The sequence below is a fragment of the Gigantopelta aegis genome, chromosome 9, assembly GCF_016097555.1.
Source record: "Gigantopelta aegis isolate Gae_Host chromosome 9, Gae_host_genome, whole genome shotgun sequence".
Taxonomy (NCBI): Eukaryota; Metazoa; Mollusca; class Gastropoda; order Neomphalida; family Peltospiridae; genus Gigantopelta; species Gigantopelta aegis.
In genome coordinates, this window is record NC_054707.1 from 77,333,828 (window position 1) to 77,360,654 (window position 26,827).

The 26,827-nt window shown below is 41.4% G+C and overlaps 1 protein-coding gene and 1 long non-coding RNA gene across 4 annotated transcripts in view; one reads left to right on the plus strand and one right to left on the minus strand.

Moving 5' to 3' along the window:
* LOC121380491 overlaps window positions 1-14,571 on the minus strand; it is a 53,967-nt gene extending 39,396 nt beyond the window's left edge. The window contains exon 1 of the long non-coding RNA XR_005958949.1: window positions 14,431-14,571. This is a non-coding gene — a long non-coding RNA (uncharacterized LOC121380491). The remainder of the gene's footprint in view (window positions 1-14,430) is intronic.
* LOC121380490 (vitelline envelope sperm lysin receptor-like) lies at window positions 6,560-26,729 on the plus strand. Of its 3 annotated transcripts, XM_041509315.1 has the most exons (10): window positions 6,561-6,663; window positions 7,592-7,636; window positions 12,942-12,981; window positions 13,462-13,646; window positions 16,183-16,343; window positions 17,330-17,475; window positions 18,053-18,125; window positions 19,982-20,141; window positions 23,241-23,307; window positions 26,492-26,729. In XM_041509315.1, the coding sequence occupies exons 1-10, from the start codon at window positions 6,637-6,639 to the stop codon at window positions 26,632-26,634; spliced, it is 1,047 nt and encodes a 348-aa protein (XP_041365249.1). In that variant the 5' UTR covers window positions 6,561-6,636; the 3' UTR covers window positions 26,635-26,729. The 3 variants fall into 3 exon arrangements, with proteins under 3 accessions (XP_041365251.1, XP_041365249.1, XP_041365250.1); XM_041509317.1 differs by lacking the exon at window positions 23,241-23,307 and having other exon boundaries at window positions 6,560-6,663; XM_041509316.1 differs by lacking the exon at window positions 7,592-7,636 and having other exon boundaries at window positions 6,577-6,663.
* Window positions 26,730-26,827: the final 98 nt, after the last annotated feature.

Here is a 26,827-nt window from a genome sequence, read left to right on the forward strand (position 1 = left end):
ACTTTATTTTGCTTTAACAGTGGACATTGGCTTGAAAACTAATTAACCATCATTCCTTCTGGCCACAGTACATATGTTGTTCCTGCCAAGTGTTAGCATTTTAATTTTAATGATAATATATTGAACTGACGATAAACATTGTTAACTTTTATATCAATTCACGTTTTGAAGCTGTTTTGTTATGAGGTGAACAAACCAACTAGATCAAGAGACATTAGTATGGAGTCGTTATGGGCTGTCGGTGGAAATTAATTTGGTAATTATAGATAAATAAATGTGAACTATAAATATTCATATGTGAACAAATTGCAATACCTTTATTTAATGTATATCTAAAGTACATACTTGTCTTTTATTTTCACATTGTAAATTTACCAAATTGTCATGTTTATGTATTACATTTATACTTTTGCTTTTCAACTGTCACACTGAAAATATTTGGCCCATAACTGTATTTAGTCAAATATGAGGCAAAATCGAGACTGAAAATAATTTATGCTCATTAAATCTTTTTTGCAATTTATTTATTTTATTTTTGGCATCAGTCAGTCTTGATTATAATTGCAATATGTATGCAAGTTTAAGATTATGTGTGCGCTATGAAAGAAACAATCTTAAAATTAGTGGCGAGAATTTCAAAGTTATGACCCTTGGTATAAAAATCCCGGTCAATCATAATTACTTAAATTATTTTACTTACATCGGTTTAAATTTTTGTTAGTGACATAAATCGGTTCTTTAAAATATTGCACATAATAACATATACATATAAATGGTGTTTATGACTGATAAATGGTTACAAATTGATAACCTATATTTGGGAAAATAATTTCACCACAACTAAGGTGCTAGAGTCACGTAAACACATTTATTCATCATCTTAGTTTACGAACACTACCGATTTCTGACGATTAATTCAGTCGTTATTGTTCGTAAAGCCGGAATCTACATGTAGCTATTCGGGGTCACTTTTTTGTTTTCGCGTTTAGAGTTGCGGCCCTTAGCTTGGTGGTCGCTATACCGTATTCCATAATCAAAATTGTATATATGCACAAGGCAGAGTCGAAGGGATGTTTTAGGCAGAGTAGTGATTGCTTCCATGATCCACTATCAGGTACTCGTCCTTAGGAGGACCGTCACTCCCCATATAGATTCGTAACGGGCTATTTCATCCCTCCTGTACCGCCTGTAGAAGGACTCCCACTCCAGAGACTAGCTTAGAAATCCAAACTTGCACAATTTCCGCACACAAATTATCCTAATTTTAGTAGAACCCCCGCACATGTTTCAAGGTCAACAATAGTTGTTCAAATGAAATTAGTTGAATTTACTGGTCAGACAATACTACGTCTTATGAAAACAAGTCTGTTAAAGCGACAGTATCCGGAATCTTTTTATTATTTAAGCATATAGAACAGAAAATCCAACTACGTTTGGTGCATATATGACGCCGCACTTCGCATTGGTTTCACTACGCTGGATATCCAGGTCAAAAACAAAGCCAGTATTTTGAAAGTGGGACACTTTTGACGGGCTCGTACCGATCTCGGTTTTCATTGGCTTATCACAAGTATAGAATTCCCCAACAAGAGATCACGTGAGATTTCGCAATTTTTGAACAAATTTGACTGTCTTGATTGAGGGGTCGTCTCATATCTCCAAAACATATTTATATCCATAGAGGTATGGTACAATGCCTTTCCAGGGGTCGGTGGGTGGGGGATTTGCCTTGAAATTTTGACAGTGGCCAGCTGTTGGCATACGCGTTACACATGTAAGGGGGTGTTACTAATTACTTAACGCTCTATGGGTAGAGGAAGAGGATACTGTGTTCGATTTACGTAACAATTTTCAAGACTATATGTTATTTTTATTCATTACTTAGACCTAAAAAGGTGTTTTTGGGAAATACGCTGTCAGTCTAGGATCGATCCCCATCGGCGGGTATATAAAAGACCATGGTATGTGATATCCTGTCTGTGGGATGGTACATATAAATACCGGCCACGGTGGCGTCGTGGCAGGCCATCGGTCTACAGGCTGGTAGGTACTGGGTTCGGATCCCAGTCGAGGCATGGGATTTTTATTCCAGATACCGACTCCAAACCCTGAGTGAGTGCTCCGCAAGGCTCAATGGGTAGGTGTAAACCACTTGCACCGACCAGTGATCCATAACTGGTTCAACAAAGGCCATGGTTTGTGCTATCCTGCCTGTGGGAAGCGCAAATAAAAGATCCCTTGCTGCCAATCGGAAGAGTAGCCCATGGAAATGCGACAGCGGGTTTCCTCTCAAAATCTGTGTGGTCCTTAACCATATGTCTGACGCCATATAACCGTAACATAAAATGTGTTGAGTGCGTCGTTAAATAAACCATTTCTTTCTTTCTTTCTGGTACATATAAACGATCCCTTGCTAAAAACAAAATGTAGCGGGTTTCCAAGGTGTGTGTGCAGGGATTTCAGCGGGGTTGGGGTTATAGAAGTTTATATGGGGCCATGCTTCCCAAAAAATACATTTCAATTTTTTTTAAGCTTGGGCAAGTAAGGGTTTCGACCTCCAATACCCTCCCCCTGCACATGCATCCGATTCCTCTCTAAGATTATGTCAAAATTACCAAATGTTAGACATCCAACAACAGATGGAAGGAAGGATAGGATATGTTTTATTTAACGACGCACTCAACACATTTTATTTACAGTTGTATGGGGTCGGATGATTATTAAATCAATATGCTTTCTTTGATGTCGTTATACAATCCCCCCCCCCCCCCCCCCCCCCAACTTTACCCTTTCCAAACGAAATAATATTTATTTGAATTTGTCTATTTTAACACGTAAAATTAAGAAGTGAAAACGTTCATTGTCTACTTTAGTATATTTTATTTTAAAAATATATACATGATTAATGTGTTACTAGTATACAAACTAAACTTTGAAAGTTCTACTAACACTTTATAAAATATCAGTTCTGAAATAGGAAGTTACGACTGTCGATAATACGTTGTCAAGATCAAACCGGTTTTAACTAAAACCTCTAGTACCGTATCCTCAACCGAACGTTCTTCGTACAGCGCAAGATTTCTCTTTTAATTTTTTCAGACGAACCCTACAATTTGAAATCGGCAAATGCACGTGTTAACTGAAACTGACAACAGTCTGTCGTTTGTGCTTTGCCGAGCTATGGCGGCACAGGCGACGCATGGAGCGTATACGTTTGACGATATCCGTTTATAGCGAACACACATGACTTTTTAAAAAGTGCATTTGAGCTTGTATTTCACATTTGTACATGATGTTATAATATGGTAACCAGAGAATTAACTTCAAACTCGGGGACGTTCAGGAAATCTGGGGTTTTTTTTATTCTAGACTTTCTAATGGACAGAAGTTTATCAGGACCAACTGTGACGCCCCCTTTGCTGCCCTGGGGTCAGTCCTCAGTAGTAGGCCCCACCCTGATAGTGGCGATGAGGTTGCTGTTGTTTTAGCATACAACAAGCATTTTTTTTAACATACTTTTTTATGACTTTTATAACGTAAACTGAAGCAAATGGACCTAATTAGAAGAAAAACTCACAAAATGTAATAACATTTCATCATAAATCTTGTCCAGCATAGATGTAAACATGACACGTCAATGGATATTCCAGAGGCCAATTTCGCAAATTTGCTAAAAAGCGTCCCCTCCTCACCAAAGCAAGATATAATACTTTAACAAAAAAAACTAACATTAGCACACTTTTCTGTGTTATCTTAGCTAGTTATCTTCCAAGTTTTAATGTGTTTGGTTAAACTGTGTATTTTTAATTATTAAGCAAATGTGTTACCCGTCTGCCAAAACTGTCCACAGCCGGGCACAGAAACACAGGCTATCGTTTGTGCTTTGCCGAGCTATGGCGGCACAGGCGGCGAATCAAGCGTATACGTTTGACGATATTCGTTCATAGCGAACACACACGACTTTTTTTAAAAGTGCATTTGAGCTTGTATTTCACATTTGTACATGATGTTGTAATATGGTAACCAGAGAATGTAACTTTAATGCGTCATTCCAAGTTTAAGTGCACTTCGAACTTTGACCCGGTGAGTTAAAGTTAGTTTTGTTTAACAACACCATTAGAGCACCTTGATTAATTAATCATCGGCTATTGGATGTCAAACATTTTGTAATTCTGACAGAATCGGAGGAAACCCAATACATCTTTCCTAATGCAGCACGGGATCTTTTATATGCAGAGAGAGAGAGAGAGAGAGAGAGAGAGAGAGAGAGAGAGAGAGAGAGAGAGAGAGAGAGAGAGAGAGTGAGTGAGTGTGTGTGTGTGTGTGTGTGAGTGTGTGTTGGCCTTACAATAGGCTTTCACCAAAAACTACGACCGCTGTGTAGATAGCCAGCTTTTCATTCGCCGAGGCTATAATTATAGTATATACTCAGCCGCCGTGATCACAAAGATGGCAGCGCCAATGGAGGTTGAATTTAAGGATCCATCTTTGTACGCAATATTTGGCATATGTGTCTGTACGGTAGTCCACTTGACATTCGCGCAAAAAGATCCTTGCGAGGCGCGGCATCGGGTAAAGATGGCAGTCGGCAGTGTAGATCAAAGGATGAGAAGCGATCAGAAGGATCAGAAACTATTAAAAAAGGCCTTGCGAATTATATTACAGATAATACCGTTGTGTAGGCCCGGGGTCACAGTCGTAAGCCATGGTTCCATACAGATAGGACCTTTGTCTTGAGAAGATGTCTTAGGGCTCTCTTGTAGATAGCTTGGTAGGCCTTTTGCGCCCCATCTCTCACCCACACCCCACCCTGAAAAACGATTATCCTCTAGAATCTGCTAGACTTGTGTGCATGCTTTGATCAAGTGTGCCCCTCCCCATTAAAACTTGAATTACCCCCTTAATGACACCAGCTGGCTACGGTCCTGACGTTTGGCTGAGGTCTGAGGTGTCGTTAGATTTCTCTGACCAAGCTGCATCACGCCCTTGACTGGTGTATGAAAGGCAGTGCTGTATGCTATTCTAACTATGGAGAAAGAGCAGGACCGTAGCTAGCAGGGGGGCAAGGCCAGAAGAAAATCCGGAAAGCATTATAGAAACTTAAAGAAAATTCTCTTCTTAACTGTTTATGGAGTTTTAGACTATTGACTACTCAGTTGCCCCCCCCCCCCCCCTCCCCAGCAAAAAATCCTAGCTACGGCCCTGGAGAGCATATAAAAGACTGTTAGCTGCAATCCAGTTTTAGGTCCACTTAACGAGCTACTCTCGGCATACTAATCTTCCAAAACTATACGTAGCTCCCTATTTTACTTTTTGGCAGACCGTTCAAAATTGCGCATAATTTCCTCTACAAAACTGCGCTCCCTTTCTCTTTGGCTTAATCCTACGGGACATTCCAAATTCCATAGCACCATATATACCACCATCCGCCTGCTGGTGCCCCACTGTGCACGATGGAAGGAAATTTTTTATTTAACAACGCACTCAACACATTTTATGTACGGTTATATGGCGTCGCACATATAGTTAAGGACCACACAGATATTGAGAGAGGAAACCCGCTGTCGCCATTTAATGGGCTACTCATTTTGATTAGCAGCAAGGGATCTTTTATATGCGCCATCCCACAGACTTGATAGCACATACCACGGCCTTTAATATACCAGTCGTGTTGCACTGGCTGGCGCGAGAAATAGCCCAATGAGCCCACCGACAGGGATCGATCCCACACCGACCGCGCATCAAGCGAACGCTTTACCACTGGACTACATCCCGCCCCCTTGTGCATGAAGGTTTATGTATGAGAGTACCTTCTTTTCCCTTCCCATCTCTCCTGTGTACGAACAAAAAACCTGGCGTGAACTTGCGCCCAAGACAGGCAAAGAAAGAAATGTTTTATTTAACGACGCACTCAACACATTTTATTCATGGTTATATGGCGTCAGACATATGGTTAAGGACCTCACAGATATTGAGAGGAAACCCGCTGTCGCCACTTCACGGACTACTCTTTTCGATTAGCAGCAAGGGATCTTTTATATGCACCATCCCACACACAGGATAGTACATACCACGGCCTTGGATATACCAGTTGTGGTGCACTGGCTGGAACGATAAATAGCCCAATGGGCCCACCGACGGGGATCGATACCACACCGATCGCGCATCGAGCGAGCGCTGTACCACTGGGGTACGTCCCCCACCCCAAGACAGGAGTGCGCTACATCGCCTTGATCTGAACGTGCACGTTAAATTATCCGCAGAAATATATATATACAAAAATGTATATTGACTAACGAATATCAAGGAAAAATATCCGCCCGGTCCCCCCCCTCCCCTAACCTTAACCCTAACCTTAACCCCAACCTTAACCCCAACCCAACCCCAACCCCAACCCCAACCCCAACCCCAACCCCAACCCCAAGCCTAACCCTAACCCTAACCCCTAACCCCTAACCTAACTAAAAATAATAATGGAGGGGACCGGGCGGATATTATACCGAGTCGAGACACAAATATTTCTTTCGTGCAGGCCTGAAGCGTGTACATTTCTCTGCACGTGTATTTACTTCCGCGCGCGTATACACGATGCATGTGTATTTACTTCCGCGCTGATCTGCTCTGCAGTCTGACATCATGGGCGTATCGACAAAATGTCCTTTGGTAAGTTTCGTTAACTATTTATTGTCAATACAATAAATTTAGATAGGCGCGTTCGGGATCGAGCCTCCCCCTCCCCTTGCCCTGCTCCAAGGGATTTTGTTTTAAATATATTTTCCTAGAATGACTCGATATCTCTTCGCGCTTCACAGTACAAACCCAGGGGCGTGCGCAGGAAAATTTGCAGGGGGGGAGGGGTCGAGGTGTCTGGCGAAGCCCGATAACAAGCCCGAAAAATTCGCCTTGAACGGGGGGTCGACCCAAACCCCCCCCCCCCCCCCCCCCGCGCACGCGCCTGAAACCCTCTCCCTGCACACTTTACTTCACATGCGCAACTGAAGTTTACCTTTTAAAATATTTTAAAATAAGCAGTTCTTTCATAAGGGTCAAGGAAAGAAGGAAATGGTTTATTTAACGACGCACTCAACACATTTTATGTGTCGTCTGAGTTAAGGACCACATAGCTATTGAGAAAGGAAACCCACTGTCACCATTTCATGGGCTACTCTTTTCGATTAGCAGCAAGGGATATTTTATATGCACCATCCCACAGACAGCATAGTACATACCACGATCTTTGTTACACCAGTTGTGGAGCACCGACGGGAATCGATCGCGCACCAGGCGAGTGCTGTACCACTGAGTTACGTCCCACCCTCATAAGGGTCAAGTGCGTAGTCAGAACTCGGAGCTGAGGATCCTAGTCTGGAACTTCATTAGTACATCCGTTTATTACTGGATAACTGATTAACAATATATGAGAGAGAGAGAGAGAGAGAGAGAGAGAGAGAGAGAGAGAGAGAGAGAGAGAGAGAGAGAGAGAGAGAGAGAGAGAGAGAGAGAGAGAGAGACAGACAGACAGACAGACAGACAGACAGAGAATGAGTGAGTTTTTTTCGTAAACATTGTATCCAATATTTTCGTTTTCCAGATACCATTACTATTTATGCTGGTCAGCATTTACATAGTGTGTGTTGTAAGTATACATCTTATTTTAAAGGGACTGTTCTGAGTTTGCACCCATTGTAAAGGCGCATGTAGACTGGAAGCGGTGCGTGCGTGCGTGCGTGCGTGCGATCCGGATAAAAAGAAAAAATCGAAATACATTAATTTCAATGAGAGCGTCGCCGTCTACACTGAATGTGTGCGATGCGTGCGTCTGACAAACGCATGCGGCTAGCAGCAATGAAATAATCGTATATGGTTTATATACCCAAAATGCAAGCGGCCAGCCGCAATGAAATAATTGTATATGGTTTATATGCCCAAAACGCAAGCGGCCAGCCGCACTGAAATAATTGTATATGGCTTATATATACCCAAAACGCAACAAACAGAGGCATCTGACCAACATTCGGACCGCACGCACGGGCCGCGTCCACTGTCATCCAGTCTCAGTGTTGGAGATTAACGGTATCCCGGGGATACCAGTATTTAATTTTGGATACCAGACTTCAATAACCCAGTATCCCACCGGGATACCATATAATGTTGGGGGGGGGGGGGGGGGGGGGGGGGGGGGGGGTAATCCTGCGGGATTTTTTTCGCTGAAACGGTGAAAGTCGTCATTTACTGGTGAAGTTAAGTAACAGTGTCGTCCACATTTGTTACGATGTTATTTATGAATTTCATTTAAGTGGGATACTAAATTATCAGGTGGGATACCAGATTTTGAAATGTATGTATCCAACTGGGATACTGCCCAATTTTTTTTATCTCGAACACGGAGTCTCTATGAACCGTAACAGGGCCGTTTTGGCGAAATGAATTTTCTTGTTTAGAATTCCAGTGTCTTTATAACCAATGTCTCTGGCAATGTTTATTGCAATTGTACACTGACAGTAATTAATTTTGAAACTGCGTACAATATTATTCGTATATATATATATATATATATATATATATATATATATATATATATATATATATATATATATATATACTCTTCAAAAAAAGAAACGCAAAAGGGTACAAATGGGTTATAACTCCGATTTTATGTTTCCTACCGGTTCATGCTTTGTGAATATAAGGTCATTGCATGTCCCAAACACATTCCCACGGTTACATTCGATAAAAACGCAGCTACTGTACAATAAAGTTCCAAAATGTGAATATTCGCAAAAACGCAGCCACGTGCAAACCATGTCACCACTGCACGTGCGTTGTCTGCACGTGCAACATGAACACCGACAGTATAAAAGTGCAGGGTGTTCGCTTGCCTGGCCTCTGTATCTGGCCGACAGTTGACAATCCAGGACATGCCACGTCTCAGTGAACCGCAGAGAAACAATGCCATCGGCCGACTAGACGCAGGCGAATCCAGAACGGCCGTTGCCAGGGCATTCCATGTGTCCCCAAGCACCATCTCCAGACTGTGGGACCGTTACCAGCAACATGGATCAACACGTGACCTCCCTAGATCGGTCGACCACGGGTCACTACCCCCGGGCAGGACCGCTACATCCGGGTACGCCACCTTCGGGAACGATTGACTACTGCCACCTCCACAGCCGCAGCAATACCAGGTTTGCGCAGGATATCCGACCAGACCGTACGGAACCGCCTACGTGAGGTAGGAATTCGTGCCAGACGTCCAGTTCGAGGTGTCATCTTAACACCACAACACCGTCGACTCCGACTGCAGTGTGGTGCCAGATTCATCGACAATGGCCTCAACTGCGATGGAGACAGGTGTGGTTCAGTTGACGAGTCCCGATTTCTGCTCCGACGTCATGATGGAAGATGTCGCGTGTATAGGCGTCGTGGTGAACGTTATGCGGCAAACTGCGTGCAGGAAGTGGACAGATTCGGCGGGGTAGTGTCATGGTGTGGGCAGCCATCTCAAACACTGGCAGAACTGACCTGGTCCACGTGCAGGGCAACCTGAATGCACAGGGCTACATTGACCAGATCCTCCGGCCACACATCGTTCCAGTTATGGCCAACGCCAACGCAGTGTTCCAACATGACAACGCCAGGCCTCACACAGCACGTCTCACAATGGCTTTCCTACAGAACAACAACATTAATGTCCTTCCTTGGCCATCGATATCACCGGATTTGAACCCAATTGAGCATCTATGGGACGAGTTGGACCGACGCCTCCGACAGCGACAACCACAGCCCCAGACCCTGCCCGAGCTGGCAGCAGCCTTGCAGGCCGAGTGGGCCACCATCCCCCGGGACGTCATCCGTACTCTGGTTGCTTCAATGGGCAGGCGGTGCCAGGCAGTTGTCAACACACGCGGAGGCCACACCCGGTATTGACTCCAGATGACCTTGACCTTGGTGGTGTGTCCTATCACTTACTCACAATGGACTAGAGTGAATTGTGAACAATCCTGCAACATTTGGTAATTATCGGACTCACCATTCAATAATTAAATCAATTCTCCAAATGTTACGACAATGTGGTTTTGCGTTTCTTCTTTTGAAGAGTATATATATATAAATAATTTTTAAAAATTCTAAACTTAAATACTATGGCAAATCAGGTACTCATAAAAAAAAAAATTGTTTAACGACACCACTAGAGCACATTGATTTGTTGATCATCGGCTATTGGATGTCAAACATTTGGTAATTTTCACATATAGTAGCAAGGGATCTTTTATATGCATCATTCCGTAATTAGGATAGCACATACCACGGCCTATGATATACCAGTCGTGGTGAACTGGCTGGAACGAGAAATAGCCCAATCGGACTTGTACACATAAATGCTTATAACAATCAAAACTAAAAGCAAGTCAATTATTACAATGGGGGAAATAATTTTGCTAATGTCCCTTGTTTTCATTTACAGTTTGGCCGTTTTAACATGTCATATCGGTTTTATAAATTTTAACTTCATAACTAAAGATGTGAATCTACTGTTACAAAATACACATACGCTTGCATACATATACACATACACATACATATATACACATATACATATACATGTAGTTATATAGTAGTCATAATAGCTTTTGGTGCATGATATTGTGGTCTATTTGAGTGCGTCGTGCGGCCCAATACCTCTGACTTCAGCGCCCTTAGTCCACATCAGTCTAGCCTCTACCCAATGACCAGTCCAGCTTAGGTGTCCCTAACGGAAGCCATAGCTCCTGCTGGCATAGCTCTCTGGGTTACTGAGACATACAAGCCCCTTCACCACGTCAAGGAATGGACTATGAAGGGGGTTATATACTTATTATTTTTATAACTGTTATAATTATATAGTTATATATGGTTTTACATGCAGCTCTTTACAACTGAGGTGCGCGATCGCACTTGCGCGCCCAAGCGCACCTTAATTTTATCTCAGAAGCGCATTTTATCGTCCACCTAAAACCATGGTTTCAGCGCGCTTTCCGCGTTTTATGTGAAAAGAAGCTGCTATAACCCCAATGGTTGAATACCCGTATAATTATATTGTTCCATGTGTGCCATTCAAAACGTTTTTCCGTCAATATGTGCAAGCTTTACTTGCGATGTAATGCAAATCAGTCGCCTATAGCTTTTGAGTAGAGTAATTTATCACCCGCCCGATAGTTTGAAACGTGAATGACTCAACATGTTTATACATGTAGTTATATATAGTTATATAGTGCTGGACAAACTGTTCGTCTCCACATAGATTTTTAAGATTTAAATGATATGGTGACAAGGAAACCTACTCCTCCCGTTACTGTTGATGATGAATATTTACTATAGCAGCATGTACATAAGATTACTGGTACTTTTATTCTTTACAGATCATTCTCACGATCTATGAACAATACGATTTATTACTATATAATTTGTTATCATTGAATATTTCCCTTTAGGTTACAGTACGTCCAATCAAGAATCATTATATTTGTGAAAATTATGTCGACGACAGGACTGTTCATGGCCTAATGTAACGGGGGAAAGGGGGACGGGGGCGCAGTAAAAAGAATCAAGGCATAGTAATATAGGCTGAATAAAAAAAACACTGTTTAAAAATCTTATATGGTATTTGTCGCATTTTTGTGAGACGTGTGCAGCTGCACCCCTGCCCCTCGATGGGTACGGCCCTGTAGAATGGCGTATGTGACGGAACATGCTCTTAATTTTGTTTTCGCCTGTGGCGATATAAATTGTTTTAGAGGGCCGTGTGCAGTTCTCAATACACACCCAGACCAGGTGCGGAGGCCATGTGGCCAGTAGTTACGTAATACCTCCGCGAGTGCGGTTTTTACGACCGACTAGGCGACAGTGAGTCTGGCCATCTAAGAGAAAATTGCCGTCATGGTCGCTGTGGAAATATCACTTGATAGGGGGAGGGCCGCGATGTACCCCCAGGCGATATTCGGCTTTTATGATAAATAGCTAGGGTTTTAGAGATATCAGGGAGAAACATATTGGAAGGCTTCCAGGGATCGTTGTCCGTCCGGACTGGTAATTGTATATGTTCTGCTCTGTGTATAACCTTGATGTGATTGATGTGACTTTAAATATTTTAATACTGTATTATACCAATATTATTTAGACGGTGCTGCCGGTCATCTGACGCAGTAAACTGTAGGCTCACTGTCTAATATATATAAAGCTTAACCAGTCATCCTAGAGGACCTAGGTAAACTGTAGGTTATTGTCTTTATTGTGATAGGTACCAGTATTAAGTCTGTATTACAAGGTTATTGAATGAGTAGTTAAGGGTTAATTAAAAATTAACCAGTTAGGAATAGAGTTGTAATTCCTTTATTAATTAAGTTCCCCTGGAAGCGTTTCTCAATTATCACACGTTACTGAATGAGTAGTAAGGGTTAATTAAAAATTAACCAGTTAGGAATAGAGTTGTAATTCCTTTATTAATTAAGTTCCCCTGGAAGCGTTTCTCAATTATCACACGTGTGGGTGTTGTGTCACGGTGAAGTGATTACAATATTGTGTAAACTAGACACCTAGAGATTAACTAATTAAGTGATCAGTTCTGGGTTGTTATTATTTGTTTTTGTTAATTAACTACTGCGGCAGTACATTTGTCTGCGTAGTAGTAATACAGATTCCAAAGTGTATAGTGTTTTTGTTGTGTTTTCTAGTGAACTAAACGTGCTATATTACATATACTTTATATAAGATCTTATCTCTGATCATACCTAGACGAGCCACACGCGGGTTGAATTGCCCGTTACAGAGAGATCTAATAGATATACAGTTGAGAGAGATATTTGGATAATCGTGTTTCATTCAGTTACGGGTATTATAGGATCCCCGTGACAGCGTACAAACCAGTATTAATGTGAATCGTGGTTTTTTTCGTTTAATTTCAGAGACCGATAGTGGTTAGGAAACCAAATAGTCTGTATGAAGGTACGTTTTTTTATTTAAATATGTTCCCCCGAAAATGCGATTCTTTTTTTTTAATGATAAAATGTATTCGATAAATAGACTGTCAAAATGGGCCTAAAATGTTCACAAGACATCGATATTTTAATAAGACACAAAAACTAAATGGATTCAAATTGAATAATTTCAAATAAAGAAAACTTTTTTCTTTTCTTTTTCTTGTTCATTATACATTGGTAATGTCTTTTAACCTAGTACGAAATTAAATGTATAAAACTGGAATACCACCACCACCACCACGACCACCACCATTAGATTGCTTGGGTTTTCGAGGTTTGATTTTTCGAAGTCTGTTAATAGTTTGTAAATAGCAATTCGGTCGGGGCCGTCGCTTCAGTTTGAGGGGTCGAAGTTTGACTATATTTGTTACTGGTGGCGTTTATTCAGTGTTGTAGGGGTTGGACGGGCAAACTGTTTGACCTTCAAAACTTCTCTTTTTTGTAGTGACATCAAAATGTAACCCATCTCCAATAAACCTCGTTCCCATCACCGTTACCGCCGATCTTCCCATGACTATTCACGTCCACTGCAAAAATAATTACGTGTTGCAAATGAACACATCAGACGGGGTCCATTATCTGGCACACGCTGGCTTCACGAATCAAGACGGTTCCAAATGTCTTTTCGAGGTAAGATTTGCTTTTATTTCAGGTTCGGGATTATATGGTTGATTATATTTATATTTTAGAGTCCTAATAAATATGTCCAGTTCGGTTTATACTGGTACGGCACAATTGGAATTGCTATATATATGTACGGTTCTTGGTATGAAAGTATTCATCCCATTCATTAAAGCATTGAATAGAAATAAAAATATTGTTTAAACTTGAGTCATTGCCCCCACCCATTGGAGCGTATCGTGTCAAGCCTGAAATGTACGGACAATTCGGTGCCACAGGTTCGAGTCTCAGCAACGACATGAGACATTTTCTGAGGCCAGAAAGGATTTCGTTATCCCCTGCGCCAATGCGTCAATATCTATATAGGCCTATGTAACAGTCAGTCCCCGACATAAATATAAGTTATAGATACCCATACATCAAATGCATACACACACCTCTCGTTAAGGTCATCGCGGTCATTATCCTAGCTACTGGATGTCAAGACCTTTCTTGATTGTAGTGATTTTGTTTAGGCCCTATTTGTGCTTAGTGGGAGATATGTTGGACAGGACTGTGTTTCTGGGGACGATTGCCATAATATATCAATGATTTTGCTGTTCGTTTGAATGCTAAAAATTGCGCCCCTTCCTGGAATACTGTAGGTACCCCTTTTAAACGTTACATCCCCTCCCTAGAAACATTATTGTATCTGCCCCTAAAACGTTGATCTCACTAGTAATTGATAGCACTGTTATATCACTAAGAAATAATTTATAGATATTTTACTAAAATATGTAATGAATACACTGACCTGTCTTGGTGATAATACTGATATCCACACTGTAGAACAGTAGGCCTTCTAGCTACCGTTGGGGCAGCTGCACCACATCTTTAAAATTTGATAATTTATACATACTAAGTAATTTAATGGAGTTTTTGTACACGTTAAATATGCTCATGGACGTCAAATAGCGATACTGTCCACATATTTCTGAATTTAAGCTAATTTTACAAGAATGTACGCAGTGCAACTTGACGTCCATAACCATACTGAAACGTCATTGAATTGTTGACGTAATAGTTGTTTCCGCCAATGTCCGTAATATACGGAAACCATCGAAGTGGCATTCAAAATTTTGTTTTTTCTTTTTGAAGGTTTCAATAACAAACGTTAAAGTTTGTTTTGTTTAACGACAACACAAGAGCACATTAATTAATTAATAATCGGCTATTGGATGTCAGACCTTTGGTAATTCTCACATGTAGTCATAACAGGAAACACTACATTTTGCCTACTGCAGCAAGGGCTCTTTTATACGCATTTTCCCACAAATATAAACTGAGGTGCAGACTTTTAACATATCCATGGGACTACATGTCTAGCTTTACATATTAATAGGACTAACCCGATACTGCTATTTAGCCTAAGCTATAGTTTCGCAACATTTTTAAAACACCTTTTTTTTTAAAGTGGTGAAGGCAGGGCGAAACTAGCTTTAACTAGGCCTAATAAAAACAAATCAAGAAAAAGGAGAAACGACAGGGGCGTAGCGTGATCTGGACCTGGGTGGGTGGGGGGGGGGGTTCGAATATGAACTAAGTGGACGTTTTTCTATTTTATTTTTGCACCACCAGAAACTCCATATATATAAACCTGTATGTTTTAGCTCTGAAAGCGGACCATTTGTTTAAGCGGGGGGGGGGGGGGGGGGGGGGGGGGGGGGGGGGGGGGTCGTCCGAACCCCCCCCCCCGAACCCCCCTAGCCTACGCCCCTGAATGAAGAAGAAACAAAAATAAAAAGCTTTCCATACTCACAAGACAAAAGTTCCGCAAGGTTCACCGTCCACACCTTGTAATACTTTTTGCAAACACCAGTCAATTTGTGTGTGTGTGTGTGTGTGTGTGTGTGTGTGTGTGTGTGTGTGTTTAAAGCGCGTTAATGTGCACTGCACTAATTTGTTTTCCACCTATATTGCCAGCAGATAGAATACTCCTATCGTTCTACAGATAAAGCAGTCTCCATTGCCAGCAGATAGAATGCTTCTATCGTTCTACAGATAAAGCAGTCTCCACTGCCAGCAGATAGAATGCTTCTATCGTTCTACAGATAAAGCAATCTACACTGCCAGTAGATAGGATGCTTCTATCGTTCTACAGATAAAGCAATCTACATTGCCAGCAGGAGCACTTTATACAACACTACTACATTGACAGTCGGAGCTACAAGAGGTAGCCTACTTGAGGCACGTACCAAAGGGAAGCTGCTGGGGGTGTGCACACCACCCCACACACTCCGAAATCCGAAGTGTCCTGAACAATCCACAATTTAGCAGATGAATATAATGCATTTATTTAGTTTTTAGTAGGGAACATGCAATATCTTGTACGTACGTATGGGTGTGTGGGTTTTTATTGTTGGTTAGTGGTGTTTGTTGTCTTAAGACTTTACTTCTACTTATCAATTTACTTTCTTTTGTCTGTTTGTTTTTCTTTGCTTTGCTTTACAACTGGTCAACATAGTGTATTGTTGGAATTATTTAAAAGTTTATTTCATTTTCACAGCGGAAGTCCAACTCTAGAATGTACACACTCATACTCGACTTGGCCTGGGACTCTATCAATCAAAGATCGTCAATCTTGCTGGTCAGAGACCAGTACTTGGTCGTGTGCAGTTACGACAACTTCGGTTCATCGAAGACACACAAAACTTCAATTGATTCCAGGTACGATTGTTCTAAAATGTGTTTTATTAAGCTGGGCATGGCATGCTTAGCCGCTAAATGCTTATTTTCCTAGCATCCGGAGTAATAGGTAGAAGGTAGCCAAGTGCTCGCCTGATGCACAATCAATCTAGGATCGAACCCCATATATTGGCCCAATGGGCTGTTTCTCGTTCCATGCAGGACTACACAACTGGTGTATCAATGGTCGTGGTATGCGCTGTTGTGTCTGTACATGTTGGATGGTACATATAAAACATCCCTTGCTGCTAACTGAAAGAGTAGCCCATGCAGTTGAAGCAGGGCTTTTTCTATCTCATTACTTGGTACATTTTTCCATTAGTAGCAAGGGATCCTTTATCTGCACCATCTCACAGAGAGGATAGCTCATACCACGGCCTTTGACATACCAGTCGTGGTGTACTGGCTGGAATGAGAAATGGCCCAGTGGGACCACTAAACGGGGACTGATCCAAGACAGACAGCGCATCAGGCAAGTGCATTACCACTGGGCTACCGCCCTGCCAAGTTTTGAAGTTAAATATTCCACCACCATCACCATCATCATCATCATCATCATCATCAAAGTCTTCTGTTTCTTATTTCAGTAAACAGTCTCCCAAATCGATATACGAAAATAGAAGCCAACCCATTACGTCTGGTATATTCCACCACTACCACCACCACCACCATCATCATCATCATCATCGTCAAAGTCTTCTGTTTCTTATTTCAATAAACAGCCTACCAATTCGATATACAAAGATAGAAGCCAACCCATTACGTCTGGTATATTTCACCACCACCATCATCATTACCATCATCATCATCAAAGTCTTCAGTTTCTTATTTCAGTAAACAGCCTCCCAATTCGATATACGAAGATAAAGGCCAACCCATTACGTCTGCTATATTTCACCATCACCATCATCATCATCATCATCATCATCATCATCATCATCATCAAAGTCTTCTGTTTCTTATTTCAGTAAACAGCCTCCCAATTCGATATACGAAGATAAAGGCCAACCCATTACGTCTGGTATAGATCTTAGGTTGGTGGACACCAGGGATAACGTCATGGATAGCGACATTGCTCTGGGCACCATCATCCGAATTGTCATCACCATAACTGGTCAGTTGTCCAGCTGCCGGTATTGTTACCAATGGCAGTGTGCTAGAACCTTAGTTTGATACAAGCACAAATTTATATTTCTGTGAATAAATGAACGTTGTAAGGGTTAATAGTTTTAAACACAGCAACAAACATAGTAATGACATGCCATGCACGATAATCATAATGTGTGTGTGTGTGTGTGTGTGTGTGTGTGTGTGTCTCTCTCTCTCTCTCTCTCTCTCTCTCTCTCTCTCTCTCTCTCTCTCTCTCTCTGTGTGTGTGTGTGTGCTTGCGTGTGTGCGTTTGTGCGGGCATGTGTGTGTGTGTGTGTGTGTGTGAGAGAGAGAGAGAGAGAGAGAGAGAGAGAGAGAGAGAGAGAGAGAGAGAGAGAGAGACGGGTGAGGGAGGCAGGCAGGAAAGAGAGACAAAGAGACAGAGACGGAGAATGGGTCTGCATATCCACGTATTGAACTTAATATAGACAGACAAGAATTCTAAAATTAGAACTTCTCATAATACAAAACGGCAAACAAAGAAAACACCCACCAAGCTAGCAGCTCAAATAAAACCGTTTTAGTACTTTAATATTTAACAGGTGTTGACTTCGTGAAAGCACAACAATGCTGGGCGACGAATGAAGTTAGAAACTACACGATTCTGATTGCCGGGTAAGCACGATTATTGATATGACCAAAATCGGATATTTTACTTCCACTTAGCTTTGGTTACTGTTAGAGGATCTGACATGATCCAAACATATTCGTGTTCGGGTGACCCATCTTTGCAATCAGTTATATAACCAATGCGGTTCAGCATGTTTAGGCACCGTCCATTTTGTGTCTTGATTTGGCGAATGAAAGGTCATCGAGACACGCGATATCACTGATTTTGGTCAGATCTACTGTATGATACTTAAGCCTGGTTTCCATAAAGTATGTAACAGACGCAGATCGACACGTTTATCATATAAAAACAACAGAATCCACATTTGAAGATTATCTTGATTATGATAGTTGTTTTCCTACATGTAGTAGCTAGTGGTTAAAATGTCCCTTTGAGTCTGACACTGCCGTGTGCAAGGTCGAAATAAAGAGATTACATTTCAATTGGCGGAGGCGGCGGCGGACAAAAATGTTTGCGTAAATTTCGCGTTTAGATCAGTTTCTAACAAACCATAAGTTCTAGGTCAGTGAAACTTGGTTTATAGTTGTACCTATTGACGTTCATCACAGTGCACCAAAACCAAAAAACGTTTCTTGTTGATTACAGTAAAGGTTTTGCCGTTCAGAATGTATTTCTTGTTGATTACAGTAAAGGTTTTGTCTTTCATAATGTATTTCTGGTTGATTACAGTAATGGTTTTGTCGTTCGGAATGTATTTCTTGTTGATTACGGTGATCGTTTTGTCGTTCAGAATGTATTTCTTGTTGATTACGGTGATAGTTTTGTCGTTCATAATGTATTTTTGTTGATTACGGTGATAGTTTTGTCGTTCATAATGTATTTTTGTTGATTATGGTGATGTTTTTGTGTTCAGAATGTATTTCTTGTTGAATACGGTCGTTCATAATGTATCATTCCTTGTCTGAAGCTCGACGCGATAAGACGTGTTTGTTTTGCTTGTACATACTGCACGTGCTTTCGTGTGCTGGACATTGGAATTCTGCATTTTGTTTTGTTTTTGTCCGCGAAATGGAGTTTTCTACTGGGATGTATGCGGCAATTGGAACTGATTGAACGCTGGAACGCTTTTCGTTTCGACAGCCTGCACCACCACGTTGGATTCTCTTTTAGCGAGATTCCTTGCATCCACGTCATTTCTCCGGCTGACTTATGTCGACTAGTTTTTCCATGACATTTTGCAGAACGCCACGGTTGTTCGTGTTTAGTCTCTAAATGTCTGAGCCTGTCCTAGCAGCACTGGAAGATTGACCGCCCCACTCCAAGAAGAAATAGGAAGCGGGGTCGACCCTTACTACTTTTTTCTAGACTTTACTTTATTTTATATTGATACCATCTCGTATCCTCCGGAGTCGGACCCGTTCGCACCATAATACCAACCCATGACGACTGGACTAGATCCTAGTCTGATACTCTCGTTCAGACGGATCCGGCTTGTCAAGATCTGTATTTCAACACAGCATTACACGTTCAACGTCTAATGATTGTCAATCTAGGGGTTTTCTTGACGGGATGCAACCCATCTCGTCCCTATAAGCTGTGCACCCTAACGGCCCTAACGAGGCCACACACGTGGACATATAGATCGGACTTTAAACTTTTAGACCTTCGTTCAAAATTTTATGTTGAAATTACTTTATTATTAAATAGTCCGATCCTCTCATCTTTCTCTTATTTATTTTTGGACTGTCCTTCTAAAATGCTCCAAATTATATAAATATTCGGCCGAGCAGTCAATTCTTTTTATTTTTGACTTTTTTTTTAATTCTATTAACTTTTTTTTCACTAATTGCTATTTTAAAAATTCTTCCCATTTTCAAGCCTAGCGTATTTCTCGTTGCAGCTGTGGAGATGGAGTTGTATTCAAGAAGAACGATGGATTCCTAACAGTGAACCAGACGATCTATAGTCCATACTTTTCAGCATTTAGACTGCAGGGGTGCACCAATCTCACATTTGAATGTATCGTCAGTGCATGTCCAGTCGGCGTACACTGTGACGGGGTATGTTGTCTGAATTATAGTTTCAATAGTATGTCCAGTTGGCGTACACTGTGACAGGGTATGTTGTCTGAATTGTAGTTTTAATAGTATGTCCAGTCGGCGTACACTGACAGGGTATGTTGTCTGAATTATAGTTTCAATAGTATGTCCAGTTGGCGTACACTGTGACAGGGTATGTTGTCTGAATTATAGTTTTAATAGTATGTCCAGTCGGCGTACACTGTGACGGGGGGGGGGGGGGGGTATATGTTGTCTGAATTGTAGTTTTAATAGTATGTCCAGTCGGCGTACACTGTGACGGGGGAGGGGGGGTATGTTGTCTGAATTATAGTTTTAATAGTATGTCCAGTTGGCGTACACTGTGGCGGGGTATATTGTCTGAATTATAGTTTTAATAGTATGTCCAGTCGGCGTACACTGTGACAGGGTATGTTGTCTGAATTGTAGTTTTAATAGTATGTCCATTTGGCGTACACTGTGACGGAGTAACTTGTCTGAATTGTCGTTTGTATAGTATGTCCAGTTGGCGTACACTGTGACGGGGTAACTTGTCTGAATTGTCGTTTTTATAGTATGTCCTGTTGGCGTACACTGTGACGGGGTATGTTGTCTGAATTATAGTTTTAAAAGTCTCTATTTGTATTTAAATATATTAAGTGGACTGTCCTGAGTTTTATGTCATTGTTAAGACGTTGCCGACTAACAGGGCCCTTTTAACTACTGTAATTACATATTAAATACATGTGTTACTCTGTATAGTAAAGAGAGAATACTACATGAGTGGCCGTTAGATACCAGTTGTCTTACAATGAGTTCATTCAAAATGTATCCAACAAAAACGAATATAATATTCTAGTTCTTGAATCTCGCCCCATCCAGTGCACCACGACCGGTATATCAAAGGCTGTGGTATGTGCTATTCTGTTTGTGGGATAGTGCATATAAAAGATCCCTTGCTACTAATTTTAAAAATGTAGTAGGTTTCCTCTCTAAGACTACTAGTATATGTCGAAATTACCAAATGTTTGACATCCAATAATCGATGATTAATAAATCAGTGTGCTCCAGTGGTGTCGTTAAACAAAACAAAAACAAACAAAAAACAATTTCTTACATATCCTAAAAAACCCACAGGTTTTAAGCAAATGTAAACGTCTTTTCCGAACTAAAGTTATTTACTGCTCTTGCCCTTGTAGCTAACTTAGGCGTCACAGACAAATCAATTTCGGGTTAACTATATGTCACAGTTATGTAATCGATTTCGATCGTGTGTTTGTTTTTTCATTGGATGGTATGGCATTGGCGACCTAGTCATCACCTATGATAGCCAGTCGTATGTCTTGAATTATTATCAAACGTTAACACATACTGTTCACACTTATATATGTGTTAACAGTGTGTGTTATCAAAATAACAAATAATGTCCTCAGCAATGGATGTGTAAGAAATGTGTTTCTGATATCTTAGTGTTTGTAGTAGGTCAAACTTCATTTTATGTCCAAATATTGTTTTTCGTACATATGACATTATTGAGAGGCGAAATCCAGTTTGGGCTACTTACTAACAGTAGGAGATAAGGAAATGTTTTATTTAACGACGCACTCAACATATTTTATTTCCGGTTATATGGCGTCGGACATATGATTAAGGACCACACAGATATTGAGAGGAGAAACCTGCTGTCGCCACTTCTTGGGTTACTCTTTTCAGTTAGCAGTAAGGGATCTTTTATATGCACCATCCCACAGACAGGATAGTGCATACCACGGCCTTTGTTACACCAGTTGTTTAGCACTGGCTGAAACGAGAAATAGCCCAATGGACCCACCGACGGGGATCGATCCTAGATCGATCGCGCATCATGCGAGCGTTGTAGCACTGAGTTACGTCCCGCCCCATATAAACACTTGGAAGATCAGATGATGATGATGATAACTAGTTTAACGTGCCCATATACTTCTAGGGTTTCGAACACGCCCATCCCGAGTCCGACCTCCGATAAGATCGGTGGCCTGACTCGGGATGTGGGGGAAGATCAGAAACACGGTCAGAAACATCTGACAATGGGAGCAAACTCAGGACAGTTCGTTGATGCTAGTGTCAGACTGCCAACTGTCATGACGAAGTTGGACAACTCGACGGTTGCGCTTAGATTAACAACTAATTGGTTATACGACGAGAATCGAGTTGTAAGAGCGATCAGACTAGCAAATGGACAGTCGTAGAAGTTGTGGGAACAGAAAGTTGGCCGACTTTGTCGTGGCAGACTGCCAACTGTCTCGACGAAGTTGGCCAACTTGACGGGTTTGTTTTGTTGTTTTTTTGTTGTTGTGTTTTTGGTAATTGTCACAACTCCCGATAGGTACTCTCAGATTAACAACTAATCGATCGTAGGAGGAGTACACCGCGAGAATCGGGTTGCAAGGGTGCTCATACTAGCAACTGGACAGTCGTAGAAGTCGTTAGATCAGAAAGCCTAGCATTAAGTGGTGTCCGTTGTAATCCGGTTATCGTGTTGTAAAGTGGGAAGAGTGACATCAAGATACTAGTGGCATTTTCCCTGTATTTCAAGGGCGAGACGTAGCCCAGTGATAAAGCGCTCTTGTCTGTGGGAAAGTGCATATAAAAGATCCCTTGCTGCATTAGGAAACATGTAGCGGGTTTCCTCTGATGACTACGTGTAAGAATTACTAAATGTTTGACTTAGCCGATGATTAATTAATCAATGTGCTCTAGTGGTGTCGTTAAAAAACAAAATACTTTTTCTGTATTTTAAATGCATACAGTTTGTAGTATATTCTTCAACAATAGCTATGGGTTGGAAAACAAGTTAAAAATAAGTTATCTTACATTTTATATTTGACTAATAATACGTTTAGCTACTATATGAAAGGTACATTTCAAAAGTTAGCTGACTAAAACTTAATTATTTAGCGAAATATTAACCATCGCTGCTGCTACTGAATCAAGAAACGTGGGGGCATATCCCCCACCCCGCTTCCTACGCCAGTGATGTTTGTAACAAGAAAAAAGATAGCAACATCGAAACATAATTACGTTTCAGATCTGTGTTAGCAGCATACACTGGTTTTCTTTCAGACTTCTTGTACCACAGAAAACAGACGGAAGCGGGATGTAAACGCACGCCTTGCTAGTCTCCAACAAGGTACATGTATTGATTGCTAGTCTCCAACAAGGTACATGTATTGATTGCAGTGTCCAACAAGGTACATGTATTGATTGCAGTGTCCAACAAGGTACATGTATTGATTGCAGTGTCCAACAAGGTACATGTATTGATTGCAGTCTCCAGCAAGGTACATGTATTGATTGCAGTGTCCAACAAGGTACATGTATTGATTGCAGTGTCCAGCAAGGTACATGTATTGATTGCAGTGTCCAGCAAGGTACATGTATTGATTGCAGTCTCCAGCAAGGTACATGTATTGATTGCAGTGTCCAACAAGGTACATGTATTGATTGCCAACAAGGTACATGTATTGATTGCAGTGTCCAGCAAGGTACATGTATTGATTGCAGTGTCCAACAAGGTACATGTATTGATTGCAGTGTCCAGCAAGGTACATGTATTGATTGCAGTGTCCAACAAGGTACATGTATTGATTGCAGTGTCCAGCAAGGTACATGTATTGATTGCAGTGTCCAGCAAGGTACATGTATTGATTGCAGTGTCCAACAAGGTACCTCCAGCAAGGTACATGTATTGATTGCAGTGTCCAACAAGGTACATGTATTGATTGCCAACAAGGTACATGTATTGATTGCAGTGTCCAGCAAGGTACATGTATTGATTGCAGTGTCCAACAAGGTACATGTATTGATTGCAGTGTCCAGCAAGGTACATGTATTGATTGCAGTGTCCAGCAAGGTACATGTATTGATTGCAGTGTCCAGCAAGGTACATGTATTGATTGCAGTGTCCAGCAAGGTACATGTATTGATTGCAGTGTCCAACAAGGTACATGTATTGATTGCAGTGTCCAGCAAGGTACATGTATTGATTGCAGTGTCCAGCAAGGTACATGTATTGATTGCAGTGTCCAGCAAGGTACATGTATTGATTGCAGTGTCCAACAAGGTACATGTATTGATTGCAGTGTCCAGCAAGGTACATGTATTGATTGCAGTGTCCAACAAGGTACATGTATTGATTGCCAACAAGGTACATGTATTGATTGCAGTGTCCAGCAAGGTACATGTATTGATTGCAGTGTCCAACAAGGTACATGTATTGATTGCAGTGTCCAGCAAGGTACATGTATTGATTGCAGTGTCCAGCAAGGTACATGTATTGATTGCAGTGTCCAACAAGGTACATGTATTGATTGCAGTGTCCAACAAGGTACATGTATTGATTGCAGTCTCCAGCAAGGTACATGTATTGATTGCAGTGTCCAGCAAGGTACATGTATTGATTGCAGTGTCCAGCAAGGTACATGTATTGATTGCAGTGTCCAGCAAGGTACATGTATTGATTGCAGTGTCCAGCAAGGTACATGTATTGATTGCAGTGTCCAGCAAGGTACATGTATTGATTGCAGTGTCCAGCAAGGTACATGTATTGATTGCAGTGTCCAGCAAGGTACATGTATTGATTGCAGTGTCCAGCAAGGTACATGTATTGATTGCAGTGTCCAGCAAGGTACATGTATTGACTGCAGTGTCCAGCAAGGTACATGTATTGACTGCAGTGTCCAGCAAGGTACATGTATTGACTGCAGTGTCCAGCAAGGTACATGTATTGACTGCAGTGTCCAGCAAGGTACATGTATTGACTGCAGTGTCCAGCAAGGTACATGTATTGACTGCAGTCTCCAGCAAGGTACATGTATTGACTGCAGTCTCCAGCAAGGTACATGTATTGACTGCAGTGTCCAGCAAGGTACATGTATTGACTGCAGTCTCCAGCAAGGTACATGTATTGACTGCAGTGTCCAGCAAGGTACATGTATTGACTGCAGTCTCCAGCAAGGTACATGTATTGACTGCAGTCTCCAGCAAGGTACTTGTATTGATTGCAGTGTCCAACAAGGTACATGTATTGACTGCAGTGTCCAACAAGGTACATGTATTGATTGCAGTGTCCAACAAGGTACATGTATTGATTGCAGTGTCCAACAAGGTACATGTATTGATTGCCAACAAGGTACATGTATTGATTGCCAACAAGGTACATGTATTGATTGCAGTGTCCAACAAGGTACATGTATTGATTGCAGTGTCCAGCAAGGTACATGTATTGATTGCAGTCTCCAGCAAGGTACATGTATTGATTGCAGTGTTCAACAAGGTACATGTATTGATTGCAGTGTCCAACAAGGTACATGTATTGATTGCAGTGTCCAACAAGGTACATGTATTGATTGCCAACAAGGTACATGTATTGATTGCAGTGTCCAGCAAGGTACATGTATTGATTGCAGTGTCCAGCAAGGTACATGTATTGATTGCAGTGTCCAACAAGGTACATGTATTGATTGCAGTGTCCAACAAAGTACATGTATTGATTGCAGTGTCCAACAAGGTACATGTATTGATTGCAGTCTCCAGCAAGGTACATGTATTGATTGCAGTGTCCAGCAAGGTACATGTATTGATTGCAGTGTCCAACAAGGTACATGTATTGATTGCAGTTTCTTGTTTACTTGGTGGTGTGCGAAGCTGATAGCAATACGTTTTCATTATGATGATGATCTGGTACCGATTAGGGCAGCAGAGTGATACTCGAGTTATGTGCGTGCGCGCGTGGGGAGGGGGACTTAGTTGAATGAGCAGGAGGGGATAACATTAACATATACTCTTCAAAAAAAGAAACGCAAAACCACATTGTCGTAACATTTGGAGAATTGATTTAATTATTGAATGGTGAGTCCGATAATTACCAAATGTTGCAGGATTGTTCACAATTCACTCTAGTCCATTGTGAGTAAGTGATAGGACACGCCACCAAGGTCAAGGTCATCTGGAGTCAATACCGGGTGTGGCCTCCGCGTGTGTTGACAACTGCCTGGCACCGCCTGCCCATTGAAGCAACCAGAGTACGGATGACGTCCCGGGGGATGGTGGCCCACTCGGCCTGCAAGGCTGCTGCCAGCTCAGGCAGGGTCTGGGGCTGTGGTTGTCGCTGTCGGAGGCATTTATCGTATTTCATCTTATTTATAAATGTGGTGAATTAAAACTATGTACTGGTAATTTTAACTATATTACAAAGTATATCGTTTAGTTTTAGTTGTAACTGCTTAAAATAATAATGAGATCAGAAAATCGTTTGTTGCTGCTGCTACTGCTGCTGCTACTGCTGGTTTAATTGAAACCCTTTTCCATTTCAGGTATTGGTCAAGTAAGAAAAGCCAATTACCTTGGGAATGTTTTCAAAACGGCTAGCGCCGTATCAAACAGCGCTGTTATTTCATCTCCTGACAAAAATGGCCGTACTTTAAGACATTTGAAAAATGGACTGACTGTTGTATAGCTTGGCTGTTTACCTGTTGTAATGTCCTGCAATGGCAGAAAATCGCAATACTGCTTGCCTGTTTAGGTGCTAACAAATAAAGCTTGAGGAATAAATAAACGTATATCGTGTTTTTCTTTGTTTATTACATTTGACCACAAACAAAGCTCAATGGGGAGGTTACAGTCACGCCGAGTTTCACTCACTCCAAGGC